Source organism: Nymphalis io, chromosome 28, assembly GCF_905147045.1.
Source record: "Nymphalis io chromosome 28, ilAglIoxx1.1, whole genome shotgun sequence".
Classification (NCBI taxonomy): domain Eukaryota; kingdom Metazoa; phylum Arthropoda; class Insecta; order Lepidoptera; family Nymphalidae; genus Nymphalis; species Nymphalis io.
The window spans coordinates 5,235,976-5,259,478 of NC_065915.1; the positions used below are offsets into that span (position 1 = coordinate 5,235,976).

Sequence of the window (23,503 nt, forward strand, 5' to 3'; positions counted from 1 at the left end):
AAAAGTTGCAATTATTACAATTGTAAAATTATTTTCAAAAGATTTTTTATTCAGAAATTTTACTTTGATTTATCATAATTTTTTGATTTAAAAATGGATTTAATTTATTATATACAATATTATGTTGATAAAAATATAACTAATTGAATAAAAGATATAATTAACCTCCACGATAATCACTTATAGAAGTATATTAAGCTATCCTAGTTATCCAACACTCAATTCTATCCCAGCGTGACGTCACTCCCAAAACACGGTCGCCGAGCAACGCTATCACGATTACATAAACCGCTCACGTCAGAACACACACTTTTACATAACCCCAGTCGCCTCTCAGTGGGGGCCGAGATCGCACCCAGTCCGCGTTCGACTCCCGTCCGAACAACACGCGCTTCCACCAAAAATTAAAAAAAAAATGAAAATCGAATAAAAACACAATACACTTACACAAAAAATAACGTTCAACCCACAAACAGATAAACACAATTCGCGTAAAAAGTAAAATGAAAGTGAAATCCTGGGAGCAGTGACCGCGTCAACATGTTAAGCGAAAACAGATGGAAAGTGATTATGCTAGCGGCCGCGTCTTTCGTAGTCGCCGAGCCGAGTCGGGCGCTAAGCATATACCAGAAACCAATAACCATCCCTATGTTCATACCCCGAAATTACAGACGCAAATTCAAATCGAGAGTAATGTTCTTAGACGACGACGAGAACGAACAACCATTGGGACGAGGGGAGATAGACTTGACAGAGAAGACGCGTTCGAAAATCAAATTTGACGATACATCAGATTACGAGTTCACATCCCCAGAAAAGACTGAGGAACCATTCAAAGAGGAATATCCATCTGGTAACGAGAGATATTACGATTTGCCTCGTCTCCGGCCGTTCGCATATCCGAAATATTATCAAGGTAGATTCAGTAGACCATACGCTCCCAGTTTCGGCTTCGATCCTTACCAAATTCCCTTCGCTCCTCCAAGGACCGGTTTCTATGGACCCAACGTGCCGAACGTTCCCAACGTGGGCTGGAAGGCGCGAAGTCCTCGGGTAGTGTTCCCTTATTCCCCAGACAGTGGTAGCGGTAATTCGGTGCAAACAAATTCCCACAGCGGCGGATCGAATTTCAACGACAATGTTGTGTTTCGTGATCAAAATTTCGGCAATGAAATTGGTACTGAGGACCAGGGCTTGCAAGACATAAGTAGTGGTACCGACGCTTTCTCGGAGAGAGGTGAGTTGTGTAATTTTATTATGGGATCGCTTGTGGTTTAGACGAATATTAAGCTGCTTTCGAGGAGTTAGCGTGAAAGAGAACGGATCGTTCTCAACAAGAAAGTATAGTACGTACGTCACTATTTGCCTTCCGCAATAGCAACACACCAAACGTTGTGAGAGCTTCGTACAAATATTATGACTAATATAAATTACCTTAAGGCAATATTGCGTTAAGTATAACGGATTTAAAACTAAACTTTTACTTAAAAACTACATTTAAATATAAGCGATACAATATTTTAATTACGAATATTAAAAAAATACAACTATATAAGTGATGAATATACAAATTACAAAATGAAAAACATTTTACAAAAAAGTACATTGGCTATGTTTAGTACTTGTTTTTTCTTGAAAACTTTAAGCGTTCCTCCATGAAGGTAATAGGACTCAATGGATACCTAGAATACCAGAATACCCACTAAAGGCCAGCAGCAGCTTGTCCATCATTGGATGACGCCACGGGCTCGCATACTCTCCTGATAGCACAGATCTCTGATCTCCTCTGATATCAGATGTATAATAGAGGCATAAAATCACTCGATTTTAATCAGATATAGAAGTTGTCTGAGTGATGTAATGACGAGTGAAAAGGTTATTCTCCATTAGTTTTTTCCTTTCAGATAAGCTTGTCAATGTTTCGTATAGTTCTCACGACGACCGAAGAGCAATATGATCATACATATCTAAGGTTCAGATAATTTCATCCACCTATGACATAATACCTTAGAGCTCACGTACTTTCCATAAGAAAATTCTCTGTTAAATTTCATCATGTTTGTTAAGGGCTTAGACTGTGCGTGGTATGTCAGTCATTTCAATTTTTTATAAAGTATATGTTGAAAATATTCGTTACAAATGACAATTAATTTCGGCCTACTTCTAATTTGTAAGACTATAAAAATAACTATTAAAACAATATCGCAATATATCTATGAAACACTAATATGCAATACACGAATAGAAATCATTAAAAATTATTCACCGTTCAACAAAAGTAGGTTATTCTATTTTACAGGATATTTAAAAGTAAGAGAACTATAATGCTTTCTATCTTTTTTTAACTCCGTGTATGAGAAAAAGATAAAAACATAATATTTAGTCCTGGTTTAAATTCGTTTGATAAAACAATCAAAACACTCATGGTACTAATGAAACACTGGTATGTATTTTAATCCATATAACATAGTGTTAAAAAAGCATCCGTTCGATTTTCAAAATATAAAAAGTGCATATAAATATTTATGACATATTTAGCGTCCAGAAGTTAAGCTGATTTCATAAAAACCTCGAATTGGTCTTATTAAAAATAGAACACCAAATCATACAAATATAAGTAAATAACTCACTCAATGACTCTTAAAAATAACACATTCAACAAATCACAAGTCACGCCAATAATTAATTTCCGTTCACTAACAAAATGGTGGTTATAAATTCCCGCGTTTTTTTAACAACGCAGTTATAGGTATCCTAGTAAGTAAGTAAGTAACAGCCTGTGAATGTCCCACAGCTGGGCTAAGGCCTCCTCTTCCTATTTGAGGAGAAGGTTTGGAGCTTATTCCACCACGCTGCTCCAATGCGGGTTGGTGGAAGGTATAGGTATCCTAGCTTTCTCTTAAATGTTGACCCTACAAACAAATCGTCACAATATCATCAGTTTTGTGGGATGATAATTGGGATTCTGTCAGTGAATTAATATTCACTTTAAGACCAAGGAATTCTCACTTGAGATAATATCAGCGAGTTTTTTCCTACATCTGGAAATAATCGTTCTATTCCGAAAGTGCTTATTCATCTATAAAGTCTGTTCTACACAAAAACGTTCTTTAATCATATATTTATAAGAATTAGGATTCCTTGCCACGCTTAACTTTAGTGTAGTTGAGTAAGCATGCTTATTATGCTAGAGGTTCTTAATTCGACTGTATATTGTGTTGGGCTTATACTTACTCCAAAGTCCCATTTCGATGTATTTGGTATTAAATACATTTATTGTTTAGTAAGAAGTTTAATTCTAATAGACTTTTACAATTTCTAATTGTATTAATTAAAAAAAATCGTCTATTCGGTAGGAAGTGATAACAAATTATATATCGTTGCCGGTTAGAAAATAAGAAAATGCGTTTATAAATTTAATAGTATTTCTTGACAATCCAATGATTGTTTAATACTTTTACCTATTACCGATCTAACTTTTACCGTGAGAACATGTTCCCACAGTCGATAACGTTTTGACAATTGAAAATGACAGCTAAATCAATATGGCGGTTTCCTTTTTCGCGGGAAATTGATGCGTCGTAGTAATCTTTCGTTTGAAAGAAAGTTTGCGTATAATGATTTTGTATGAAAATAATTTTATTTAAATAATACAATAGTTAAAAAATTATGGAATTATAAACGCGTCTACATTTAAAACTGAGTGGAAATTTTCCCATTTCTATATTTATTTTATACTTCGAAGATAAATTCTTTATTACCAATATTTGCATAGTATTTAATTTTATCAACATATCAAGTCACATACACACAAATTACTATATCATACAAACAACATACATCTCTGACGTTTTAAAATAAAATAAAAATAAAATGAAAATTTTAATATTTACACTATAAAGAACCTATAAAAAAAATAACGATCCCATTAATAACCTTTTAAGATAACCGCACATTGTAGATTTGAACATTACACAACTGTGTTTGTAAATAGATAACTAGAAAATGAAAGTGTTCATAAAAATCTTTATGAATTAACCGAAATTATTTATGTACGTTCTATATCACTTTGATACTTCGTCATTTTTAAAACAGATTGTAAACACTGACACATTTCGCGTATAACACTTGCCAAACGAATTTCGACCTTATTTCCAAACAACCAATACGGTAATTAAAATCGCAGCCGTTCCCTTCATTTGACTACACGCTACATTTTGTCACGCAAGTATGAAAAATGAGAGTTTATTTTGTACAAACGAAAGGAAACCATATTACGTATTAACAAGGATTATTATCGCGTGCACTAAATGATAATCAAAATAATTTTTACTGTCGCGAATTGTTTTCCCGTTGTAAAGAGGCTTTTTCTATTCGATGCTCGCTTGATATACAATAAATGCGTGTGTTCATTCTAACATAAAGGAAATGAAGTTTCATAATATTTTTTTTTATAATCTACATTCATTAATTATTAAAATAAAAAATAAAAACATACATCTACAATATAGTAACAACAAACCACCTTGGAAATTAAGACGGTATGTCTATAGAACCGGTAATTAAACTCGCTAGACAACACAGGAATATTATATATATATATATATTATATATATTGAATATAATATATATTAATAAACGTGAAGAGGCATCTTGCGGGCCGGCAAGGCGGGGACGGCTAGTAGGCATTCTTCCCGACTGTACTGGCCGTCGTCGCGTTTGGACTCTACTACCACTTACCATCAGGTGGAGTAGAGTCATTTGCCATCTCGACGCATATAAAAAAAATGATAAGTTACCTACTCAAATTGGCTGACAGAAAGCCCTTTCACCAAGTAAACTAATAAAATTATCAGGGATGGGGTAAACATACTTCCTAGATTACTCAATGTTTCACTATTGTGTAATCAAAACTGACACTGTTTGTTAAACTGGAGTGAACAAAACTAGATTTGACTCAACCTGACATGAGTTAGCCTATAATTGTAATGTGTTAGTAAATATCATTGACGAGCCGGTTGGCGTGGTTGGTAGATACTTGCCTCTCACGCCGAAGGTTGTGGGTTCGATTCCCACCCAGGATAGACATTTGTGTGCATGAACATGTCTGTTTGACCTGAGTCTGGGTGTAATATATATATATGTATTTACAAAAGAAAAGTAGTATATGTGGTATGTCAGTTGTCTGATTTCCATAATACAAGCTCTGCTTAATTTGGGATCAGGTGGCCGTGTGTGAATAATGTCCCAGGATATGATTATCATTATTTAAAATTAATATATATATATAACAGTAACAGTAACAGCCTGTAAATGTCCCACTGCTGGGCTAAGGCTTCCTCTCCCTTTTTGAGGAGAAGGTTTGGAGCTTATTCCACCACGCTTGGTGGAATACACATGTGGCAGAATTTCGATGAAATTAGACACATGCAGGTTTCCTCACGATGTTTTCCTTCACCGAAAAGCACGAGATGAATTATAACAGAAATTAAGCACATAAAAATTCAGAGGTGCTTGCCCGGGTTTGAACCCACGTTCATCGGTTAAGATTCACGCGTTCTTACCACTGGGCCATCTCGACTTATATATATATACACTACTTGAATAAAGGATTAATTTGACATATATATACATATATATATTATGCACGTATCAAATCAATCAATACATCCTTTATTCAAGTAGTGAAGTACTTTTGAATCACAATTTTACAAGATTATATTAAACATTCGTTTTCGGCTTCACACGCGTCTTAGGGGCTGAATGTTAAGTACAAAGTAGCCTATGTCCTTCCTTAGGTTTCAAGTTTGCTTCATACCAAATTTCATCAAAATCGGTTCAGTGGCTTAGACGTGAACAGGTAACGCACAGACAGACAGCAACTTTCGCGTTTATAATATTAGTATTAGTAGATATTATAGACTAATTCGAGTAATACAAAAACCGTTTCGAAATGTAAATTCTACCGAATAAAAGCAAGAGGCTTGTAGTTACTTATTTCAAACAATTCAATAACGTAAATACATATGTTAATAAAACACAATAATTAAAATCGATGCGCTTTAATCCGATACGTCCTTATTATACTCGTAACACTACACTCGTATCTGTCTCTTTCTGTCATCATTGATTTGATATTCACTAAAAGAGGACAGCGTTGCTTAAGTAATATGTCATATTTATTTTAAAAAAAATTAAATCAAATTTAAATTCATTTATTTGTTTTTTTTTTTTTAATATTGACATTAAATTACAAATAACATTAATGGTAAGATAATCGTTAAGTTGTTGCTTTTTTAAAACAAAACAAATTTACACTGAGGTTAGTGTTCACAATTATTGTTCTTTATCCAAAATGTATTCTTTTAATGAGTAATAAGATTTAATTTTAAATAGCCGTACTTTCTAGATTTAATATTATGCAATGCTTTCCTTGTCAAAAACAGCTGATGTAACCGTGACGTAACGATAGAATTACCCTCCTTTTGGTGTTAATTCAGATGTTTATAAAATATCTTCGTTCAAATCTCAATAACACAGCAGTTCATTATAATCCGTATAAATTACAGAGTATCTTGATTGTTCTTTTCAAGCTAATCTTGTACATATTATTTATTTATTATTTATTTATTATTCAGAGTTACATTTTACATATCCTGCATGAAAGAGAACGAATATAAAATTCAATTGAATTTTCATCGAATAAAATTCTTTGTCTTTTCCGTAATCCGTAACAACCTGTGAATGTCCCACTGCTGGGCTGAAGGCCTCCTCTCCCTTTTTGAGGTGAAGGTTTGGAGCTTATTCCACCACGCTGCTCCAGTGCGGGTTGGTGGAATACACATGTGGCAGAATTTCAGTAAAATTAGACACATGCAGGTTACCTCACGATATTTTCCTTCACCGTTAAGCACAAGATGAATTATAATCACAAATTAAACACATGAAAATTCAGTGGTGCTTGCCCGGGTTTGAACCCTCGATCATCGGTTAAGATTCACGCGTTCTTACCACTGGGCCATCTCGGCTTGTTTTTCCTTTGTCTTTTATCTGATATAATTTAACTGCTACATAGGTCTAGTTGGTTTTATAAGGTTTCAAATTGTGTACCAATTGTGAACAATGAAAAAAGTATTAGGTTTTTATGTCAGAAAATTGTCAGTACGACGTTTTAAGTATTAAAACCTTGGAAATTAAGATGTTATGTCCCTTGTGCCTGTACGCTTACCAATCACTCAACAACTCTACAAACCGGAACAAGAATACTAAGCATTATTATTTAGCGGTAGAATATTTGATGAGTGAGTACCTACTCACACGAGCTTACAGAAATTCCCCCCACCAAGTGCTCAATAATTCATATGTATAACGAATCGTAATTAAAAAAAAATCTTAAGAAAATCAATCCACCAACTCGCATTGTAGCATCGTAGTGGAATTTACTCAAAGTACTCACTCCTCTCCTGAAAAAGAAAGAAAAATCAATTACTACCCTTATGCTACCCGTGCGGAACCGAGACGTGTAGACTTTATAATATACTATATATATTTAATAATATAGGCAGGCAACCGCCTGCCTATACTATTAAATATATGGCCCATATGCTCAACCGAGCATATGGGCCACTTGATGATAAGTGGTCACCATAGCCCATTGGCATTGTAAGAAATTTTAACCATCGCTTACATCGCCGATGCGCCACCAACCTTGGGAACTAAGATGTTATGTCTCTTGTCCCTGTAAGTATACTGGCTCACTCACCCTTCAAACCGGAACACAATAATACCAAGTACTATTGTTTTGCGGTAGAATATCTGATGAGTGGGTGGTATTTACCCAAACGAGCTTGCACAAAGCCCTACCAATAGTAAATATAAACAAGTGTACAAACAAATAAAAACTATTTCGTAGCAACTAGATTGTCTTTGATTTATTGCGTGTAGATTAAAATCTTAAATAAATTGCATAATTATACACAACTTAATTGAGTTTCTATCTCTTTTATTAATTAATTTAAGATTATTTAATTATGACATCAAGCATTATTATAATTAAGTATAAATATACAAAAAATAAAAATGCGATAAAGATATTTTTTTTAATAATTAAATACTGGCCACTATTGTGAGTGAGAATTAGATCAAGTGAAAAAAAAATAAGCTTTAGATTTCTCACTTGTGTATTCATTTACAAGCCTGTATAACAATGTCTTCTTATACAACAGCTTTTAACGAAAATAAAAAAAAATACAAAAATATATCTAGATCTTATTTAATGAGTGATGTCACAGTCTAAAACCAGTAGACAAATTCTGATAAGCTTAAGTATAATATATTAGCTTTAGTATAAGCGGGTACAGATTAACATATTTACAGCCTGCTGAAATCAGTCGTAGTTTGCCGCAGTACAAAGATTTTGCATTGCAAAATGAACCTTGAATTCAATTGAATTTGACTTCCAGTACCTTGTTAGTTATTAAAGTGTTTGTCCAGTGGGTGAAATTCGATAATAATCATTTATATATTTATAATTTTTTAGGAAACAAACAATATAACACCTTATATAAAGTTATTTAAAATTAATCATGCCTACGAATCATCATTATTATTAAATATTTGAAGTATATATATATATCCGATATATATGTATATGTATATATATGTAACTTATTTTATACTTTAATCGTTTGGTAGCTTTGTGTATCTAAAAGAGTCTGTTGATATACAGAGAGAAAAACGGTAATGAAGTGTTTTGTGTTTGCCTATTCATATATAGACTATTTTTCGCTCTCTACATTTTTTGTTTTTAAATACCCTATGTATGCATGTTGATTATGGATTGGTTGAGTTAAGACTAATTAGTTAATTTGTTTTTATAATTCATCTCGTGCTTGATGGTGAAGGAAAACATCGTGAGGATACCTGGTGTCTAATTTCACTGACATTCTCCCAGATCTATATTCCACCAACCCGCATTGAAGCAGCGGTTTGGAATAAGCTCTAAGCCTTCTCCTCAAAAATGGAGGAGAGGCCTTAACTCAGCAGTGGAACATTCATAGACTGATACTGTACTAAGCTAAGGCGGGAAAGCTTAACAAACAAAATTACTAAGGATTTAGATTTTGATCTCTATGTAATCAACTTCCAAGATGTCACCAATGCTTCAAATAATTCGAATTACGCACAAACACTTTCGTGCAACACAATTGCTTATTCCCAAGTCGTATCTCGTTTTTTACTCGGCCATCAGTGAAACTGCTCTTTCACCGTTCTTCCCACGATCTTGAAGTATAGAAATTGTATTGTTTTACTTTTTTATATACAAACATTGGTTCAAGATTGTTATATATTTAATTTAATCTTCCGTATGATAACTCCTATAGGGTTATAGTTTCCTGGTACTATAACCCACAACTCACAAATTATACCTACATCCATTTATATATATATACTATCTCACAAGTATATATAAATAGTCAAATCAGCTTGGAGACGTTTTTGCATTTGTATAACACACCGTCAGCAGATTAATGAATAAACAATATTTTTATAAATACTTAGTATTACACACATTAAACATAATTTTCAATCATTAATTTCTTCAACTCCAGACATTACGTACCTTCATCCTCGCTTTCATCTGATAAATTATTTATGTGAACGATACTTCGTTCGGACTTATTTATAACTAAGGCTCTCTACCCTGAAATTAATTTACCACTTTCAATATCATATAGACAAACATTTCCTTATTTCTTTGCAGTTCAGGCATTATTTTTTGTTTCTTAATCAATATGGCATTCATATTCATTATAACATTTTGAATGACGTATAATTTGACTTCCCACATACATTTTATGATGAACTAATTAATAAGAAAATAATAATAAACAGAATGATACTCACTAACGCTATTTATGCGAGAATTCGAAACACGCGATATCCAGCGCAAACTGGTTTATTTCAGTTTTAGTAGTGGCTAAATTACGCGTGTATTACGCTACTACAGACGCAAAAACGTCTCCAAGCGTTATCTGTACTAAGCTTGTCTAAATTGAAAGTGAAAAAGGTACTTTAAATATTTTCCTTGTCAATAATGTGTGTAGCACAGCTATTTTTATAATCGTAATTGCACATGAACACCAAATATCACATAGCACAGATTATAGAACAAATTAAATGACAACCTTTAAAACAAAGACATAACTATAAGATTAAAATAAAGCATTTAGTGCAAATTATTAATAGTATTGTGTTTTATTCTAAAATGTAATTGGGCTAGAGAATATATAGCAAAGAGAATATATAATGCACCTGCCAATGACGTTAGAACACTACACCTACAAATATTTATTATTATTATATACACCTGGCAACATTATGTAATCCAGAAAGCAATACATGAACCGAACTTTAACTGTTATACTAAGTATACATATTAGGATGGCGCTAAAATTTACAAAATCCAATACCTACCGGAAACTTCCGAATACAACCAGTTTTCGAGTACAAAAGTTTGTTACACAACACGGATTCCGTGACATTTCAACATGCGCATGCGCAATAGGTTATTATATAACCTTACAATTAAGAACGTATTAATTTACTATATGACCTCTTGACATAACTTGACTTTTCCGTACTTCAACTTTCTTGTTGTCTTGATAAAACCTTTTTTTCTTTTAAACTCGTTTTAATGAACGTTATTGATAACGGTTTTATCTTTTTTTTTGTTAAAGAGGAAGGTAACGGTTGGACATGTTTGTATAAGGTCAGTCATGTTCCCGCCCAACAAAAATATAAGTCTTATACAAGCAAAAACACATACAATTTGCTCGTAATTCTAATATCCCTTGTTGAGAGGTATAAATATAATTACAGATTTATACTGCAACGTAACTTATTTGACTTTGACAGAAAAATAAGGGTTAATATAGTGTGCTGTTGATTTATAGTCCAACATCTTGATCTTAGTTGACAATTAAAAAAAAGATAAGTAATCCTTTGTAATAATAACAGCATTATATACTAATGATTTTAAGATAATTACTTTATAGTCTGTCATTTAAAGCGATATCTGGTGTGAAAAGGAAACCAAGCATATTTCAATAAACGCATAATTATAAATAATTTGATCATATTTTATATCGAGGAAACTTTTTATTATATATTGATAAGAAATATTTTAAATTTAAGCTATTAACAATTACAATGTATGGTAATAAAGGAAATAGTACATATTATGTAAAATAATGCAAATTACTCGCTAATGTAGCGACGTTTCGACGAATTATCTTATAATATCTACATTTACATAACTGCCTCGTTGGTCTAGTAGCCGTATATGTAAGGCCCCAGACTCGGAGGTCCAGGGTTCAATTCCCAGGTCGGGCCAATAAAAAGTTATTGGGCTAAGTCTGGAAGTTGGAAATGTGTACGCTCCCGGGCCTCGGAAAGCATGTAAAGCCGTTGGTCCTGCGCCTGAACTGTTTCCGATCGTGTCAGATTGCCGTTCCATCGAATTATGACGGTTAGAGAATAGAAAGTGCACCTGTGTTTGCGCACACACTTGTGCACTATAATATCTCCTGCGCAGTTAGCTAATCTCTTGAAATTGGCCGCCGTGGCCGAAATCGGTCTGGAAGACATTATTATTATTAATATCTACATTGGTATCTGCTTCCAACTGGTGGAAAAATAAAAATATTTTAAATTTAGAATCAATTCTAAAAAGTATTCGAATTGCATAGATTATAAATATGTCAGCTATTTCTTATAACTGTCATTATCGTTCGTTTTCTGGTTTTGAGAAATCTAGATGAAGTTATTTAATTGCAACATACAGATATTTACATCTTTTGTAACAAATTAGTTTTCATTTATTCGTTCGTTCTTTTACGTTACCTTATAGGTTATATGGTTTGCACTATGCGCTCGGGCTGTCACCTACCCACCCACGCGCTCGATTCATATCCTTTGTTTCAATGGCAAACTTTCAGAAAGGAACTCGGACTCACCCGGGTGGGTGTTATGTGGGATTTTTACCTATAAAAATCCTTGCGACAATCCTCTCGGCGAAATTTGACGCTACCTGATATTTCTACATAAGGCCGCGGCCCTACTTTTGTGTGCTGCACTCATGGCTCGGAGCTCTGTTCAGGGATCAGTATAATATCATGCCAGCATCGTCCAGGTTGCATGTGCTATAGCCTATCGTTTATGCGCGCGTTGCGTTAGGTGAACACATTAATAAATAATACTTGGCTTCTTTCATTTTAATATGGGGAGGGGTTTTTAGATATAAAAAAAATTGCCTATATACTTTCTAGAGGTTCAAGCTTGCTTTATACCAAATATCATCACAATGACCTCTGCACCCCTGACAACACGTATGCAAAATTATATCACGATTGTTTGAGTAATTAAGACGTAATAACAATCAAACAAATAAACTCACTTTTGCATTTATAATGTAAGAATGAATGAGATATATGTTTCTCTCGCCGAAACTTAACGTTTTAACGTGGGAAGCCTAAACGTGTCGTAAATATAACGGTAAGTAAATCGGTATGCAAGTATTAAACTTTATAATACCATTACATTAAATCTTTTCCCGTAGCGATAGGGCAGTGCTACGGCGATACATCTGTGCGTGTTAAGGGGAACGCGTTTTGCTTCTGCTCTTTATTTAAAAAAAAATTATAGTGTTGGTAGGTGGACGAGCATATGGGTCACCTGATAGTAAGTCTTCACCAACGCCCATAGACATTAGCATTGTAAGAAATGTTAACCATCGCTTACATCTCCAATGCGCCACCAACCTTGGGAACTAAGATGTTATGTCCCTTGTGCCTTTATATATTGAATATCCTAACTAATTTATGTGTGTTGTTGAGTTTGTTTATATATTTGTTACGATTTTACATCTTTACTCAACTGATCATCATGATATTCCATACACGTTATCAGGGCTACAGAATATAACATAGAGTATTTATCACCAGGGGCTAATTCTACTAATTTATAATGGTTATTATAAGGTCCAATTCAATTCCAATCCAAATTTGTACAGTAACAGTAACAGCCTGTTAATGTCCCACTGCTGAGCTAAGGCCTCCTCTCCCTTTGGAGGATAAGTTTTGGAGCTTATTCCACCACGCTGCTCCATTGCGAATTGGTGGAATACACATGTGGCAGAATTTCAATGAAATTAGACACATGCAGGTTTCCCTACGATGTTTTCCTTCACCGTCAAGCACGAGATGAATTATAAATACAAATTAAGCACATAAACATTCAGTGATGCTTGCCGGGGTTTGAACCCACGATCATCGGTTAAGATTCACGCTTTCTAACCACTAGGCCATCTCGGCCAAATCAAAAAAATTGACTAATCTATATTTATTAGTGGTGACCATTAAACATCAGGTGGTCCATTTCACCAACTGCCTAACAACTGTATATATTGTACAAAATCCTTTTAAATCACTTTTTAAGTTAAAATGTCTTGGATCGTACAGTATATTTGTTGTAGTATAAACATTAAATTAAAAATAAATTGTTGTTTAAAAAAAAAACAATTTTTTACAAAAAGAAAATAAGAGTAAAAACAAACCAAAGCATCTTTTTTTAAAATTTATTGTAACAATTACGATAATAAAAAAAAACATTCATTCGATTAATAAACGTCTGCCTCTTAACAAATTTCACTGTCACGCGCGTTGTCATGTGACAGTACAAACAAACATACGGTTATCTCTTTCACACATCGAATTCCTGTATATATTTTTCTTTCCCTCATTAGTGTCATTGACACTCGTTGAGCAATTTTATTCTCAACTCGATTATACAAGTTTTCCTGAGCATGTTAACATTTCATTCGCTTCCTGGACTTTAAAAATACATTTTTCAATTTCATTTCTTTTAATAGACGAAATTAGGGCTTATTGACTGATAAATAAAGATCATTTTACGGTTTGTCAACAGAGACTCTTCTTCATATGTATTTTTGATGAAATACAAATGCCAAAAATGCAAATATAGCTCTTATTAGCTCTGTTTCTATTGCGTTTTTAATCTTAAGCCCCTTGAGTCGCCACTAGTATTACAGATCAATATTAATAATGGGATTTCTTATGTGTAAACATATGACGCAAATTGATCTACAAAGACACAATCACGTTGCTTTGAAAGCTATTGTGATTGTGACAACACATAAACAATAGAATTGGAGGTTTTGTGACAAAATCTTTAAAAGAAAATTTCCCTTCTTTTTGGCTGCAATTGTGGTTGATACTTATTTATATAGTAACAGTAACAGCCTGTTAATGTCCTACTGCTGGGCTAAGGCCTCATCTCCATTTTGAGGAGAAGGCTTGGAGCTTATTCCACCACGCTGCTTCAATGCGGGTTGGTAGAATACACATGTGGCAGAATTTTAATGAAATCAGACACATGCAGATTTCCTCACGATGTTTTCCTTCACCGTCAAGCACGAGTTGTATTATAAACACAAATTAAGCACATGAAAGTTCAGTGGTGCTTGCCCGGATTTGAACCGACGATCATCGTTTAAGATAACACGCGTTCGAACCACTAGGCCATCTCGGCTTCTAACTAATATTATAAATTCAAAAGTGAGTATGTTTCTTTGTTTATTACACTATCACTTTACTACTCAACCGATTCGAAAAAATTGAATTCGGACGATGAATCAGATGAAAGATGAAACATCAACAAATACAGTAATAAACTGTACACGTCAGTCTAATAATAATAATATCCTGGGACATTATTCACACACGGCCATCTGATCCTAAACTAAGCAGAGCTTGTACTATGGAAACCAGACAACTGATATACTACTTTTCTTTTGTAAATACATACTTATATAGATAATTCCACCCAGACTCAGGACAAACAGACATGTTCACAACCTTCGGCGTGAAAGGCAAGTACCTACCAACCACGCCATCGTAGTGTGGGTCGTGGGTTCAATTCCCACCCAGGACAGACATTTGTGTGTATAAACATATGAATTCTTAAAATACACATATCTCAAACAAATACCATTATTTTATATAAATCTTGGTGTTCGGATTTAAACCATAAATAGGTAGTAAATAATATATGTTATTATGTATAAAAATACTTAATGATCAATTTGAAATGATAATATTGTTATATATTTAATTAATACTCAATTAATGCGAAAGTTATAGTTTTATTGAGTTAATTATTAACCATCTCTAAATAATAATCATTTACATTTATTTAAATAAAACTTTATTTTTTGAAATATAATTAATTAAAAAAAAACACTTTACAATTCTAATGGGCCATTAGGAAACACTGTGTGGGGTCCGGTTACTTCAAAAGACACCAACAACCACCCACGGAAAACGTTTACGACTTCCTAATCTTTGTCTTTTTTTGTCGAATAGGAAGACGGACGAGCATATGGGCTACCTTATAGTAAATGGTCACCAACGCCCATAGTCATTGGCATTGTAAGAAATGTTAACCATCGCTTACATTACTAATGCACCACCAACCCTAGAAACTAAGATGTTATGTCCCTTGTGCCTGTGATTACATTGGCTTACTCACCCTTCAATCCGAAACACAACAATATCAAGTACTGCTGTTTTGCGGTAGAATATCTGATGAGTGGGGGGGTACCTACCCAGACGAACTCTACCACCAGTAGTAATACCACCTATAAAATATACTAATGATAAAATGATCATAAAATTGATATACAGTGTATTTAATTGTTAGCAGATTGTCCAATATGTTAAATAAACATATTTCTATTATTTCGATTTCTGTGCATATTTTTTATTCCAAGCAGCATCACGATAAAAAAAAATTCATAATCTTCTTTTATTGGTATACAATTAACGCCTTCGCCTTAAGGTAGAGCAAAGGGAGTCGCTCTAGGCGCCAGATTGCCAAAATTCAAATGAAAAGTCCAAGCGAAAATAAAACTTTGTCAACATTATCAAATGCAAGTAACTACGCGATGTGAATTCCATTGGCAAATTCGTACAGCTTTATCTTTAGATAATATGGTAAAGAGCCATGATGTTAATGAGTCTATCAAAGCTTTAATGATGGGGATAATTTGGTAGGAAATCAATGAAAGCCATTTTTGCTCTTCGACGATGATCAAATGACACACAGCTGCGCTATAATTATGTAATATCCAAATAGTATTTATATATAACCCAAATTGTTGACAGATTTTATGTTTCGTTATATAATTATTTATATTATATTGTGAATAACAGATTTGACGTATCCCTGTTTTAAAACAACAATATTTAGCAAGAACTCGCTTCGTCACTCAGTGAAATATTAAAACTGAGAAACGGTTTACGCTAATTTAATTCGTTACAGTCACAGTACAGTAACAGCCTGTAATTGTCCCGCTGCTGGGCGAAGGCCTCCTCTCCATTTTTGAGGAAAAGATTTGGAACTTAGTCCACCACGCTGGTCCAATGCGGGTTGGTGGAATACACATGTGGCAGAATTTCACTGAAATTAGACACATGCAGGTTTCCTTACGATGTTTTCCTTCATAAAAAAGCACGAAATGAATTATGAACAGAAATTAAGCACATGAAAATGCAGAGGTGCTTGCCCGGGTTTAAACGATCATCGGTTAAGATTCAAGCGTTCTTACAACTGGGGCATCTCTGCGTGTACATAAAGTACTATTACGGGATAGCTCTACAGATGCTGTTTAAGTTTTTCTTAATTATTTAAAATAGGTGCAAGCTGGCAAAAGGGCTCTTTTAAATAAGTAACTGCAAAAAAACATTAACAATCCTTCGTCAATGCCCTCCCAAAATTGGGTATTAATATGTTATCCCTAATATATATCCCTTGTGCCTGTAGTTTTGTAAGAGGGGGCAAACGAGCAGGAGGCTCACCTGATGGAAAATGTCCCGAGGGCTTGCAAGCGCGTTGCCGGCATTTAAGGATTGTCTACGCTCTTTTCTTGAAGACTGCTATGTCCTATTTGATCGGAAAAGTCTCCGGTGAAAGCTGGTTCCACAGAGTGGTTGTGTGAGGCAGGAAATGCCTTAAAAATATACGCGCTGCTATACATTTCCAGACATTGAGGTGGTCAGGAATTTAGAGTTCTAAAACTCTGACTCACCTAAAAATACTCAGAGCTTCTGTAGGGTGGAAAAATATGTGCTGAGTGGGTACAACTAATTTATTTAGACGGGCTTCCATAATTTTTTTAGGAATAGTTTAAGATGATCGTCCACGTGTAAAGCCGATCTAATCAAATCTATTTAAAATATACTTAATTCAAGTAGTCTAATATAGATATATATACTCATTCCTTTTTATTTATTTTCTTATCATATAGTTCTTGTTTCAGTTTTTAATAGTTTTTTTTGGTACAATAACGAAGAATGTCCGTAAGATTATGAATACCGAGTTAGCCTTTAAGTATTATGTATACAATATGTTGTGACTTTCTTTCATGTATAAGTTACTTATAAGACTAAGTTAATATTGTATGAAAGGTTGGTTCACTATTAAAATAAATAAAAAATAAATAAACTTGGGGCTTTGTACGAGCCCGTCTGGATAGGTACCACCCAATTCATTCACCTGAATCTCCTTATTGTGTTTCTGAACTGAAACACAAATCACACAAATAAAGTTTTAATAAATAATTCCATAATGTGTTTTCACTTTCAAAGCGATGATATGGCTTATGTCCGTCTGTATCACTATTATTTAGTCTGTATGCTAAACAACTGATGACAAAGTCGATAATATTTTACAATACAATACAAATAACAGAATAATTGTATAACATTACGCGATTGGTACGTGAAAGTGAAGTGTACTGTCCGCAGAAAAATATATCGTTGCAAATTATATAGTGATTTAAAATTGTTATTCAATTGCTTTTGCATTTTACGGCAGCGTGTAGCTTTATAATTTACTAGTGTATTACAATTGTTACAGTTTGTTTCGATGGATGGAAGTGAATTATTTCAAATCTAATCAAACTATACTTTATTCCAGTAGGCATTGATGTTATATTTGTTTAAAAAGTAGTTGAAAGTGAAACTATAACTTCTTTAGGATGTAGACTCCCAAATAATATATTCGGTTGTTACATTTTATATAAATTAAAATACATTTATATTAATTTTTTTTTCCTTGCAAGATATATTTCACAGAAACATACTTGCCGTCAATTTACGCTTACACCAATAAACGGAATAAAAACCGCGTACACTGCACAATTTTTAAAAGTAAATATTATCTTTATCTTTATATTAATTACTATTTTCCACCCGCGGTTTTGACCACGTGTGAGGGGGTGGAGCAGGTTTTAGTTATTCTATGTCTTTCTGTCCCCCAGACAACGTGTATGCAAAATTTCATGATCATCTGTTAAGTAATTTTGACGAGCCGGTTGGCGTGGTTGGTGGATACTTGCCTTTCACGCCGAAGGTTGTGGGTTCGATTCCCACCCAGGACAGATGTTTGTGTGCGTGAACATGTCTGTTTGTCCTGAGTCTGGGTGTAATTATCTATAAAAGTATGTATTTACAAAAGAAAAATAGTATATGTAGTATATCAGTTGTCTGGTTTCCATAGTACAAGCTCTGTACAAGATTAATTTGGAATCAGATGGCCGTGAGTGAAAAACGTCCCAGGATATTATTATAATTATTATTATAATTAAATATTATTCCAATGTGATGTGTGTGTGATGTGTATCATATTATTATTTAAATTATGCTCCTTAATTCCTTCTATCTCAATAAATTAATAGATAACTTATATTTTATGTACGCATTACTTCTTTAATAAGTAGGTTATATTGTAAATATTATATTTATTATGTATTCAGTATAATCTAATCCAATGTATGTAGTAGTAACATTATTAATTTTGATAAAAATTGATAAATTTTGAAAGCTGTATCTTTAACTATGAAAATAAAAGGTGATTAATTAGTTGGAGTATTTTTATATATATCATCATCGTCGTATTTTATTAAAATATTCTTCTTAAAAAAAAAACAATTTTTATATTTTTTTGACGGTACGACACAGCTAGCGTCCGAGAAAAGTGGAGATTATTACGCAACTTATTTAAATGGAGCCTTCTTTACAACCTCTTCTTCTTCTTATGATAACATTATGTTTACATCGAATATAAATTAATCTTCTATCTAATCTCAAAACGTTACGTATAAAAATATTTAAATTAAAGACAAATTATTGTTTTCAATTTGTTTTGATGACGGTACGACCTACTTAGCGTCCGAGAAAAATGACTGTTATGAAACTCATTTAATTGGTAAGTTTACTACCGCTTCTATTTAGAATTTATCGAGTAATAAAACCGACATTAGAGAATATTTTTTTATAATACGCTAATTATATTCTCGAATCGAAAAATACAGTTAACAAAATAATAATTTATATCTAATTTTTCGTACTAATAAATGACGAGACGTTGTTTCCTACTGGAAAAATAACTAAACCGTCTTTCGGAGATTTTAGTACATAATATGATTACACAAAGCAACAAATAAATATATAATATATAAAAAGTAAATAAATGAAGCGTCAATGGCTATGGTGTGGGTACCTAGCGATGTAAAAGACGCAGGTTCGATCCTGATTTGAGCTATTTTCCTTTCCACCCCTAACATAAACTTTACGCTTAATTAGAGGGGTAAATAGAAATAATATTAATTTACTTAAAATTGAAAAATTAAGAGTAGCAGAATTATAAAAAATACTCTCATTAATAGTTTATAAATATACATATTAATTCGTGAATTCGATAATACCTACTGAGTACCCTGAATTTTCCGTCAAATCTACACTCCGAATGGGTGCTAGCTTTATATTTGACGTAATCTTGAAAAATTGCTGATTTAAAACTGTCTATGCCACTAGCCCATTTGAATAAAGTATATTTTTAGCTTGAACCTAAACTAATAATAAGACTCAATCAAACTTAGGTAACTAATCGAGTTTTGACATTTTTATATAATATTCTATTAAAAGAAATTTACCAAGTGGTAAGTCTTTGTGCAATATCTACCCAGACGGGCGGATCTGGGTGGATATTACCCATTTACATATTCTACTACCAAAAAGCATTAATTAGTGCTTTCGTGTGTGAGTGAGTGAGCCTGTGTAGTACACGGGAGCTACACCTTAGTTCCCAAGGTTGGTGGCGTATTGATGTAAGTGTCTATAGATGCTGGTCAACACTTACCATTATAAGTCAAAAAATGGAAATCAACTATTGTACCATAAATATCACAAAAATAAAATTCATCTTCTCATTTTAATATTTTTACTTTATCATTATCACAATATCTATACCATTATATCATATATATCTATGCTCATTAACTATATATTTCTTTATATAAATAACTAATTGTAAAAAGCATTGTAAATAATTCATTCAATTTTTTCATCCGAACAGATGCCAACGACCCACATCGAGCTCGATACAACGAAATAAAAAGAATGGGAAAATTAAATAATAAAAAACACGAACCGAATTATATAAAACCTATGTTCATACAAACTGATATGAAAATTAAAAGAAATTTGTACGTGTATCCGAACGCTTCATACGAATCAGTGCTGCCAGAATTCAAACCGATATCTGACGCACAGATGAAAAAAATTAACGAAATCATAAAAGAATTAAGAAGTACAAATAAAGTACAAATTCATAGTACAAATGATAAGAGAAAAGGGAGAATATTAGACAATGTGCCAGAAGCTTCTGATCTTCTAACAGAGAATGAAAAGAAAGATGACGCACAGATTGAAAAAAACTGTTCCCAAGGCGGGACATGTGAGTTTTTCTTCTACTGCTGGATGGTTGGTGGCCTTCTAGATGGTTCTTGTGGGAGCTTGCTAAAGAGTTGTTGCCACAGAGTAGGAAGAGCCGGTTTACTAGGTGTTCAAGATTCGAACAGTATAGAGTATTCAGCGAACGAAGGACACAGTTTTGGTCCAGTTATAAATGATGAAAGTAAGTGTTTATAATCTGCAAATTCTATCACACCGTTGCGTAATTATCATAGTTATCTCATCGACTTTTTTAAGCGTTAAGTAATAAGATTTATTCGCTCCATTTAACTCTGCGGTTATTGTTATATCCACATTATAATTAATTTCCATTTTATATATTCATAAATTGTTTATTTTTTGTAAGCATTTCAATTTGGTTCTTTGCTTTAAAAATTTTTTTTGATAAAAAAGATTTCATAAAATAAATTCGGATAGAATTACTTAACAGTGTGATGAGAATTACTTAGCAGATAAATAAATCAAAACTAACAGAGCTCAGATGTGGTCGTGTGGCAAGACATAGCTAGAAGCGTAGAAATTTCTAGAACGTTCCAGATTATTTTTAGATCAAGGCGTCATCAGGTATTTGATATTGTATATACATTTCTATATATTATATATTTCTTTCTAAGCTCTTTAACTATGTCTTGCTTCCTCACATCTATTTATATACTTATATTATGTACTATTTTATATATTAACACTTTCTTTGCATGGTTTTTAGGTGCGCAGGTAAGTTTATTTTTATTTTTATCATCATATATTTTGTAATATATTCATATTGTAAAGACATTTCCAATGACAGTTCTACATTACCCCTAAGCAATATAAAATAAATACAAAATAATGCGGTACTACTCCGCTACCGTGGGTCATAGCATAATATTATATAGTCTAAACAAAATTATCCAATGTATAATATTAGTATATGTTTGACATATAATTGTATATTGGGTTCCTGTAGAATAAAAAAATCAATATATATAATATGCATCACAAAAAGCGAAACCTCATTTTGAAAAATGATATAAAACCTTTGCATTTAATCAAAAATAATTTTATTCAAATAAAAAACGACGAACAATTTTTTTTTACTCACTTCAGGCAATACGAACAATAACCAAACGTGACGTTAAGTTGCCATTACAAAAATAAAAATATTTATTTTATCAGTTCTTACAAGATTGTTACAATTTAGTGTTGAATGAAGAATTACCTATTTACATTTATTTCGTTTTCGCCGTTTCGTTCATACACCTTATATTATTTATATTGTACCAAAGATAAAACTTTTTATTCTGATAGCTTAAATTCTTAATATATAATAATTTTTACTATGTGTTTTTTATTTTAATTATTTCATAAATTTTGTAATATTAACTTTATTTGAACCTAAAATATTAAAATAATGTGCACACTTGTAAGTGATGTATTCACACATCAAAAAATATTTTACATGTGTATTCTACCAACCCGCATTGGAGCAGCGTGGTGTATAATAAGCTCCAAACCTTCTCCTCAAAAGGGAGAGGAGGCCTTAGCCCAGCAGTGGGACATTAACAGGCTGTTACTATTACTACTTTTATGATCTGGAATAAGTTTATAAATTGTTGGTATACCTTATCAAATAAATGAATAGGCAGATAAATAAATAGCACGAGCATAAATATGGTACTATAAATTAAAAAAAAAACTTCGGAAACATTGTTACGTGACGATATTAAACCTAAATCAACAAAATATATTTGACACTGACTTATTTGCATCTCACTCAGCTGTTGGTTGCGCAACCGCTTTCACTAGCGCCGGTGCATGACGATCTATTCGGAAACATTATGCTGGGTCCACATATGACTGTATTCAGAACGATCATATGACTTTGACGTCATTATTTTGATGGAATACATTTAGTTACTAAACATATTAAACTATTTTATGTAATGTATAATAATTATATATACATACATATATATAATGATAATAATTATATAATTTAAACTAATGTTATCACGCACAATTAAATATAAATCACCTAATAAATTATTTAAAAAATCCATTAATGAGTAAACCAATGATATGATTCATCATTATTACTGGTGGTAGGGCTTTGTGCAAGCTCGTCTGGGTAGGTACCACCCACTCATCAGATATTCTACCGCAAAACAGCAGTACTTGGTATTGTTGTGTTCCGGTTTGAGGGGTGAGTGAGCCAGTGTAATTACAGGCACAAGCGTGATAACATCTTAGTTCCCAAGGTTGGTGGCGCAATGGTGAGGTAAGCGATGTTTAACATTTCTTACAATGCCAATGTCTATGGGTGTTGGAACCATTTACTATCAGGTGGCCCATATGCTTGTCCGCCTTCCTATTCTATAAAAAAAAGTCATCATAATCTCGATATTTCATTATTATGATGTTTCAATGTTATTAATTATCGTCAAATTATTAAGGAATAAAAATAAAAAAAATTGTGCAAGCGCACGTTGCAATATTGTAACATCAAAAAATATTCATAATGAGATTCATTAAAGAATTATAAGCATATTTATATATTGTAACATTTTTGTTAACTTTTATACATTCTAACGTATAATTTCAACGCATTTTTCAAGAATCACGATTTATCA

The 23,503-nt window shown here is 32.8% G+C and overlaps 1 protein-coding gene across 1 annotated transcript in view; it reads left to right on the forward strand.

Moving 5' to 3' along the window:
* Positions 1-472: 472 nt before the first annotated feature.
* LOC126779071 (uncharacterized) overlaps positions 473-23,503 on the forward strand; it is a 50,949-nt gene continuing 27,918 nt past the window's right edge. Inside the window, exons 1-2 of the mRNA XM_050502885.1 lie at positions 473-1,237; positions 20,497-21,057. Of these exons, the coding sequence (XP_050358842.1) occupies positions 541-1,237; positions 20,497-21,057 (1,258 nt within the window). The 5' untranslated portion in view covers positions 473-540. The remainder of the gene's footprint in view (positions 1,238-20,496; positions 21,058-23,503) is intronic.